Raw genomic sequence first — 9,040 nt, forward strand, 5'->3', positions numbered from 1 at the left:
ATTTGTGTCTTGTTTTCATTAGGGTCCTAGTAACAAGTGAGAGTTTTTTTTTTTAATTGCTCTTCGGGGGCTCAGAGAGATGTAGAGTACCAGACGTTCTGCTGTTAGCCCAGCACACACTGGGAAGCCTTTTCTGCTGTGGGGGAGACAGCGATATATATCTGAAGACAGAGTAGAGTGTGGCACGGGGAAAGGGGTCAAGGAAGAGCAGCAATGACAGCTGGCTCTGGGAGGCTACAGACTAGCCAGGCCAACTGGTGTTGAAGCAGGACAGTTAGGTTGAGGTCTTACAGCAGCTCGCTGAGAAGACCTTGAGCTAGGTGTGGCCTTCAGTGTATTTAAAGAGACTAAATTAACTGCCCATGTTTCCAACTGGAGATTTCATATAAAATCCCCACTTAGCTTCTTCCCCAGAAAAGCCAGAGGATGAGCCAGCGCTGGGCAACAGTGAGAGAGGCTGCTCCGCATCAGCATTCACCCCAATTTGCAGACACTGGGCTCCTCTGGGTCCCCACTGTCCGCTCTGTCACCCCTGGCTGCATCTGTCTTTTATGTTCCTCGAAGGTGCTGGCTCCCTCCTGTAAGGTGAACATGCCATGTCATGAGGAGGCAGTGTGGATAGGAGCTCACCATGTGAAAGCTGTGAGGGATGTGATCGTGGGCTTGGGCACTCACAGGTCTGTGCCCACCTCCTGCCCTGCCTCCTGCCAGCTTTTCATTCTAGTTCCCCGAGCTTATGAGAAATGGATAGAACTTCCCTGTGGGTTCGCATTGAGGATTAGTGATGGCTGTGTGTGATGTATGTAGTGCCCGACATGCCCACCTCCACCATGCTACCAGCATGGTTAAACCTGTCTTCAAGCCTAGCAGGAAACCTTCCATTCAGTACTTGGATATTGTTATGAGAAACATTGGATCTAGTGGGTAATTCAGTGGTAGGGTGCTTGCCTGCCATGAATGAAACCTTGCCCCTTTTCCCCAACTCCAAAAGCATGGAAAACAAACAAAAGCTCACAAAACAAAAATGCAGTTTAAAGAGTTAAGTCTAAAAATGTGAGCTCTTTTTTTTCCCCTAAGGAAATGCAGTTGTATATTTTAACTTTCCTCAGGATGGAAAAAGCCTTTCTAAGCATAAAATCCATGAAAGAGGCCAAAGAAAGGTCAGTTGAGTCATGACCAGAAACTCTTGAACTATCCGACATCAAACAATAGTTAAAAGACAGAAGGGTACAAGGACAGTACCTGCCACACTTATGCCGAGGTGAACGGTTTGCCAGCTCAGTGTCTGCGGTCACGATGAGTTAGAAAGTGTTAACCCCACAGCATAGCGGACAGAGATTGCAGTGGGGGAGGCGACAGCGGTGTGCACATGGGGAATGTGGAGCTGGCTGCTTCCTTGTGTTGTCCCTGTCCTCATTCCCCACCACCAGCAATGGGTAGTCTTCACCAGAAGATCAGTAGTGCCATGTTTTCCTCCTAGAATTACCAACTGCCAGAAGCTTTTGGAGGAAGCAGTTTGGCATGATATTCAAGCACCTTAAAGGTCATACCTTTGCCCAGATGTTCCATCTTTAATACTCTACCCAAGGTATTATGTTTAGTGATGCTTTGCCTCAAGTCTGCTTGAGTAACCTTTTCTTAGTCCTTTACAAAGAGCAGCAGCAGCAGATCAGCAACACTGGGGTATTAAAATCTCTGTCTCACAATAGATTAATTTCACTACTGTGCCCAGCACTGGTACAGTGCCTGGCACACAGATGGTCAAATGTTATCTGTGAGTGTCAAGAAAAGAAGATGCTGTGAAAAGCAATATTACATGGCAGCATTTTTGAACTCTTACTGTTTAAAGACAGCCAAGTGCTCATCCATTAGAAGCAGAAGTGATGTATAGATGGAGCACTGCGTGTGAACTCTGGTCTGCGTGTCACTGGCACTTCCTCCGTCACTTAGCATCCATCTACTGATGTGCCCTAGTACGAGTGTTTTTAACCAACAGCAGCACACAGCCCTTCCCCCAACTGTGAGTGGCAAAACTGACGCTGAAAAGTTAGAACATGAGTCATGATGTATTATTATAAGAAAATGTGAAGGTTTTGAAGTAATGATGGCTGAAATTTCTAACACCCTTTAGGACAAGAAAGAGGTGATTACCTGAAAAATCTGAATTCCATACTGTGCATTACCTTTTTAAGAGAAGGAAATGACCTGGTTTTTTGTCTGTGTGGTCAACAATGACATAGCAATGAACATAACCAGAATGTCCCCCTAAGTACCATCTTCCTAAGGAAAGTAAATAGGATGACACCTTCGTAGGATGAGGGCAGAAATGTGCAGAGCCCCAGCATTCCTTAGGAAAGAGGACCTGAGCATCCAGATGAACTGCTGTACTTGGAGAGTGAGGGTTCTCTTCAGTGAGGGTAGAAAAATAAGCAACCTGTGGCTTTTCCTTCTATTTATTAGGTTACAATAAGTGGGAAAACTTCAGAACATCTACAGTCACCAATCACTCCCCATAGGTGGACTGTTAGCCTGGAAGCTTCTTTTAGCTAATAGCAGGGATAGACATTTTCATCTTAAGCTGCACATTGTTGTCCTGCTTAGGTACAGCAGAGGGTCACAGAGGTGATGTAGCCATTGGTAGCTATGAACGAACTTCTCTGATAGTGAGGCCCCTGCTCCCCAAATCACCCAGAACAAACATTGTGACCATTACAATGCTTATAAAGAAAACGTTTAATTGGGGTGGCTCACTTACAGTTTCATCATGACAGGGAGCATGGAGGCATGCAGGTAGACATGGTGCTGGAGTTGCCCTACATCCTGCAGGCAACAGTCACACTGAGGGAAGCTTGAGCAAAAGACACGTCAAAACCCACCCTCACAGTGACACACTTCCTCCAACAGGACCACACCTCCCAATAGTGCCACTCCTTTAAGAGCTATTTTCTTTCAAACCACCACACTTGCCTTAATTACTGCCCATCTCCTGCAATTAGGAATAATTTTATAAGTCGCTGGTGTTAGGAGGGATACATTACAAGCAGGGAAGAAGCAGTATTACCTCTCTGACCACATGCTGAGCACCACGTGAATGCTCACCCTCAAGGACCTGTCTTTTGGTGTGGCTAGTGGCTGTGCTGAATATTGTGTTCAGAATATGCCTGAAACTTTGTCTCCTTGAAGAATTCAGATCATAGAGTATCGAGTGGAGAGCGTATGTGCTAAGCTCATTCCTGTCAGTACTGGTGCTGGCCTCTTGCATGCAGAATTCTCTTTTGCCTCAGATGCAGTCAACTTCATGGTTCCAAATGGAATTATAGTGTGCACTCCCAACCCCCACATTGCTCTCAGCACCTCTACCTCCCCGCAGTGTTATGGGTGTTCAGAATTGCCCTATGTGGTGTGAAGTCTTTTCTCTGAGTGTCATTTCGCTCTCATCATAGTTCTATACAGTTACAGATTCATGCCATGTAGACTCTTCCCCACCCCCTACACACACACACACACACACACACACACTGATACTATAGAGAGCAGGAGAGATCCTTCTGCCTCCAGCCAAGTTTTAACTTGAGCAGACCTGCCTTTCAGTCTATGTTAAGCCTTGAAGCCCTCTGATGTCATGAAGAATGGACCCTCTCTTTTGCTTTCTTTTCTCTAGCAAGGCATTTATGTCCTGTGTCTGGCATACTTTTTCCAAGCACCAACTTTTACCTTCTGAAGTGTAGGTGAATGTGGAGGTGGGCATGGGCCTCCATGGGCAGGGCCACTCCCAGTGTGCGCTCTGCTTGACTGAGCAGCAAGAGGTCATTGTTTGCTGCTTACTTATTCCTGGAAGAGAAAAGGTGGCAGACACACAAAACCAGCCAACCAATCGAAAGTTGTTTCAAACATTGCTTATGTCTTCTGTCTGTAAAAATTGTGGCTGTCCTTGACAAAGTCACTGCCAAGGGTTGGGCCCTGGAACGTAGACTGTTTGTACAAGTTCAGTATTGTTTTGATTTTAGATTTTCCTGGGGAAATCATTGTAAACAGTTAAGTTCTCAGAAAGACCCCTGCAGTAATAAACATAAACAGACTCGCACTACAGTAAACCCTGCAGTAACCCAAACAGAACCGCTGCATGGAAGGGAGGCAGATGGCCGGATGGGCCCATTGTCTCTGCCCACAGGAAGTGAAGAAAGCAGAAAGCTCAGGTCTGTCCCATTCTCACCCAGGCTGACTCTTACTCTTGGTGACTGAGCCAGGAAGCCAGGAAGCTGTTCGCTGCACCAGCGCTTTAAAGAGGAGCAAACTACCTGTTGACTTCTTTCGCAGGTGTGCTGTAAGTGTAAGGCACTGAGCTGAACTCTCTCAGGATTTGTGATCCGTTCTCAAAAGCATAGACATCAAACGCCAGGCTGCTTTGACAGCACTGACCAAGTCAAGCCAGAACACCTTTCTTTGAGAAGTTCCTGCTATTGAGAATACATCTCCCAAACACCTAGAGTAGCTAAAGGGAGAGCTGGGGTTAGTTCTAAAGCAGTGGCTCTCCACCTGTGGCTTGCGACCCTATGGGGTTGGGTCAAACGGTCCTTTCATAGGGGTCACCTAAGACCATCAGAAATCATAACAGTAGCAAAATTACAGTTAATAAACAGCAAAAAAAATGATTTTATGGAGGGCTGGAGAGATGGCTTAGCGGTTAAGAGCATTGCCTGCTCTTCCAGAGGCCCTGAGTTCAATTCCCAGCAACCACATGGTGGCTCACAACCATCTGTAATGAGATCTGGTGCCCTCTTTTGGCCTGCAGGCATACACGCAGACAGAATGTTGTATACATAATAAAATAAATAAATAAATATTTTACAAAATGATTTTATGGTTGGGGGTCACCACAACATGAGGGACTGTATTAAAGGGTCACAGCATTACGAGCTGAGAAACATTGTTTTAAAATAATTACTAATTAGTAAATTAGCATATTATTGCCAGGTGAAGCATGCCTTGATCAAAGGCAATTTCTTCCCAGTATGTAATGTAGCACTGTGTAGCAGAGGTAGGTGAATCTGAACCTCCCTCCTAGGTCAGGATGGGCTGAACATCCTGGGGAGCAGTGACTTCCACTATCTTACCCAGTTCTTTCTGCTGTGGGTCCCCAAGTCCTTCACACACATCATCTAAGACACAGACTGGCCCCGTGTAGCAAATGCTACTACTTTTATCTTCTTTCCCATGTCACAAATAAGTACCTTAAGGAGTAGAGAAGGAAAATAGCTAGCTGCCTTAAGGCCAAGGGGCTGCCAAGGGACAGAGCAAGCTCCCACAGCCTGGCTGAGGAGGAACTGCCTCCAGGTTCTCTTGCTTTTGACCATATAAACGAACACTTGAGTGGAATGGCTGCTGTCTTCTAGGAAGAGAATGGAGACTATACATACATGGAAAGAGTGAAGATACCACTGGATCACGGGACCTTGCTAATCATGGAAGGAGCCACACAAGCCGACTGGCAGGTGAGGATTTGAAACTACCACCAGTTTCTCTCTGGAGGGAGCTTCTGCCCTACTGAGGAGCAGCTGTTTCAGAGTACACATAGGGAGGAAGTGAGTACTTACACTGAGCAAGTAGCAATAACGTGATGTCATACCCAAGGGGTCAGTCAGAGCAGACCCCTCAGCAGAAGTTTCTGCTTGGTTTTTGTAGTGATAGAGGGGTCCACGTCCATGCTGCCTTTGCAGCCTCTGGCCACTGTGTGTGTTGACCACTTCAAATGTGACTAGCACGAATTTACTTGTAAAAATCTTAGTGGCTGCCATCTTGGGCCTCATAACACAACAACTATTGTAGGTCAGTGTGGGTGAAGTCACATTAGATAGAAGCCACAATTAGAAAGGGTAGAGATGCCTTGCTGCCAGGGATCAGGGAGTTTTGTTTCAGAGAAGGAGACTTTTTCCCACGGGACTGTAGAACACCTGCTCATTTAGACAGGGATAAAATGGAGCTATTTCCATATCTTCATAAATAAGTTGTAAATCATGTTGAACTAAAAAAAATGCACATGTATTTATTCCGGACAACTATTAATATTTCCATTTAGCACCGCGTGCCCAAAGAATACCACTCCAGAGAACCACGAGTAAACCTAACCTTCCGGACCATTTATCCAGACCCCAGAGGAGCACCTGGTGATGGGACATGTCCGCAGGGTTGCCACTGAGGTGGGGACTGTGCACCTAGCAGCCCCTCCCCCATTCCTGGAAGCACTTTGAGAAGCTTCTCCACGCACTCTGGTGATGTGGCTGTTTGGAAATTGTGGAGTTCGCTTCCCAGGTCCTCCTCCTTTGGATGGGAGCCATGTTGCCAGCATGTCTACGAAGGAAACGGTTACTCTGAGACAAATCTTTAAATCAAGGGCTACCATTAGGCAAATAAAACACTGCTATAACTGTGCTCACAGATGATTTGGTCCATCATTCCCTTTCCTGCTGCCCTTCCCCCCTTTAATTTGAAGAAATACAAATGATCTTGTGCCTCTGGGAAAACTCTGAACATATTTGTTCCTTATGACGTTAGCAAATGGAGACTGTAAATACATGTCAGCGACTCTGGAGCCTTCCACAGGCAGACAGCTGCTGAAACCCAAACAGAGGTGGCTTCTTGGGGCTGTGTTGAAGTCTTCCTTGACTCCTGTGTTATTGTAATGGAAACCTGCACTGTCAGGAGCCCTGTTTATTCAGCTGGGTCTCCCAGCTGTCAGTCTTCCCGGGGCACACTCAGGCTACAGGCCTCTGAAGAAAGGAGGCAGCATGCTCCTGTCTACACTCCAGGCAGTCCTACTTGGAAAGACAACTGTCTCCTGGAAGTGACGAATAACTGGATGTCAGGAAACCAGGCTGAAATTTTGGTTGAAGAACAGCAAATGTCCAGTTGGTAACAGCTGTTCCAATAGATTCGCTTTCCCTGGAGAATTCCTTGAGCCATTTAAACCCAAACCAGATAGAATCAGATCAGCCCTGCAGGAAATAGCCTGGGTGACCTCATGGTCTTTCTACCATAGCTTTCCGAAGCCTGTGACTAAGGCTTTTCTGACTCAGTGTTCCCTTTTACTGGGTGCCCAAGTTCAGGGGTTAGCCTGTGATGTCACAAGGTTTCCAAAACAGAAAGGGGTAGCTGCCCCTTGTTGCATCATGAAAACACATGACTCCTTGGCCTTGGCTCGGAAGCAATGTACCCTATTAACTCAACCCAGAGGAGGAGTGCGTGTCCGCAGATGAAAGTAGGACGCGGGCTAGATAGAATTTCTCTCCCGTCCTGGGAGGGAAATTTACTCTGGGTTTTTATCCTGTTTCCATTCCATGGATGATCCCGTGACATGGACGGGTGCCAGAGGCTGGGCAGACTCACTCGGGGCTCAGATGAAACCAGCCTGATGAGACGCTGTGTTCCCACAGCTCCCTGCTTCCTTGTAGCAAAGTCTGGTTTTTTAATATCTATAGTTCCTTCTATAAGAACTTGTAAAGGCTGTGTTAGAGTTTCTGCATCATACTAAGCCTTCCTAGGAAGAAGGGATGACTCACCATGAGCACAAGCCCCCTAATTCCCAGCTGTTCTCCAGTTAAAGCCAAGAAAACCTAGTGTGGTCAGCTAGGCTAAGGAATTTGATAACTGAAGCTGGAACTCCCTCCTCTCTTCCTTATAAATAAAAAGACTGGCTGGTGGCTCCGGGTCTTCCAGCATCCCCTCTCATCGCAGGGCCTTATCTCTTCCAGCTTCAGGGTTACATGACTGCACTCAACACAGCACTGTCAGACCACTCAGCCTGGGCCTCCACCTGGGCTTCATAGGCCAAGAGCAGAAGTCACAGCTGCTTGCCCTTGCTGTAGACCTCATGTGCTCCCAGTGCCAGCTGTTTCTCACCAGTAGGACCCTGTGCCATCTGCAGTGCCAAGCAGAACTAGAGAGTTTGGGTGTAGCTAGGAATGGTGATGTTCAGAGCCGCAGCAGCCTCTTGCAGATCCTGCACACGAACAGAGCCAGTATGCAGCTGAGCATGCGGGGCAGGCTCTGTCTTTGTTGCCCTCTGAGCTTCAGTTGCCTGCAGGCCCTGTCCTGTCCTGAGTTTCTACTCATCACCTCATCTTCCCCATACCGATTCTGCTGTGGGGACAAGAAGCGGAGTCCCTGAGAAGTGTTTTAGTAGGACTTGTGCTGATAGAAACAAGTTTAAAGGCTGATTCCAAAGCCGATGTCCCCTTTCTCGCCCGTGCTGACCTGAAGTGAAGTCTCTGAGCCCTTGACCCACAGAGCTGGCCATGGCCAGCTGCAGGCCGCCTGTGGTCTCCGGCTTCTTGTGCATCAGGGCAGATGCCTGCATCACGTCTTCTTAGCCCACATGATCATCTTGTTGGAAGCTGTGGCCCACTGAACTCAGTGTCATTCAGCTGGGGAAACTCATTTTGGCGGGGGCTGGGTGCGGTGAATTTAGAAACAGCCTTGGGCAACATCCCTAGCAAGTGGTTCCTAAGCATATCCAAGCAGATATGCCTCAGAAGTTCCACAGATGGGTGAGTTTTTCCCTGCTGTTTCTCCTGTCGTCTCTGAGTACATGCGGGAACCCCGATGATGTCCAAACTAAGTGAGAGGCATCATAAGAGCATCGCTTCTGCAGTCGTCAGGCGGTGGGTCCACTGGGCTTCACCCCAGAAGGGGAACAGTGTGACACAGTGCAGAGGGCCTTCGCTTCGGTCCAGGTTCACTAGCTCAGCTGAGGGCCTCAGCAGATTCATCCATAAAAGCCCTTTAGACTCCGTTCTGCTACCTCCATTGCCTTGACTCTGCTCTGATGCATGGAAGGTCTGTCTGTGTCCCATCAGTAAAGAGCCCAGGCTGCTGAGCCATGTCATAGCAACCCTGAAAGAGTTAAGTAGGCCTGCAGGGAGTGCTCCCCTCTGAGGCTTCAGGGGGAAGCCTGACAGATGATGGGTTCCTGCTCTGCTGGGAATATTTCTTTCTTGAGTTCTGGCAGCTTTTTCTTGGCTGCAGAGTATCTAAGACCCACTTT

The 9,040-nt window shown here is 47.5% G+C and overlaps 1 protein-coding gene across 4 annotated transcripts in view; it reads left to right on the forward strand.

Moving 5' to 3' along the window:
- Positions 1–6,431, forward strand: part of Alkbh3 (alkB homolog 3, alpha-ketoglutaratedependent dioxygenase) — a 33,044-nt gene extending 26,613 nt beyond the window's left edge. For all 4 annotated transcript variants that reach the window (XM_005364119.2, XM_013352616.2, XM_026787729.1 and 1 more), the window contains 2 exons: positions 5,394–5,492; positions 6,077–6,431. In XM_005364119.2, coding sequence (XP_005364176.1) covers positions 5,394–5,492; positions 6,077–6,196 — 219 coding nt within the window. In that variant the 3' untranslated portion in view covers positions 6,197–6,431. The remainder of the gene's footprint in view (positions 1–5,393; positions 5,493–6,076) is intronic.
- Positions 6,432–9,040: the final 2,609 nt, after the last annotated feature.

The sequence above is a fragment of the Microtus ochrogaster genome, assembly GCF_000317375.1.
Source record: "Microtus ochrogaster isolate Prairie Vole_2 chromosome 14 unlocalized genomic scaffold, MicOch1.0 chr14_random_1, whole genome shotgun sequence".
Classification (NCBI taxonomy): domain Eukaryota; kingdom Metazoa; phylum Chordata; class Mammalia; order Rodentia; family Cricetidae; genus Microtus; species Microtus ochrogaster.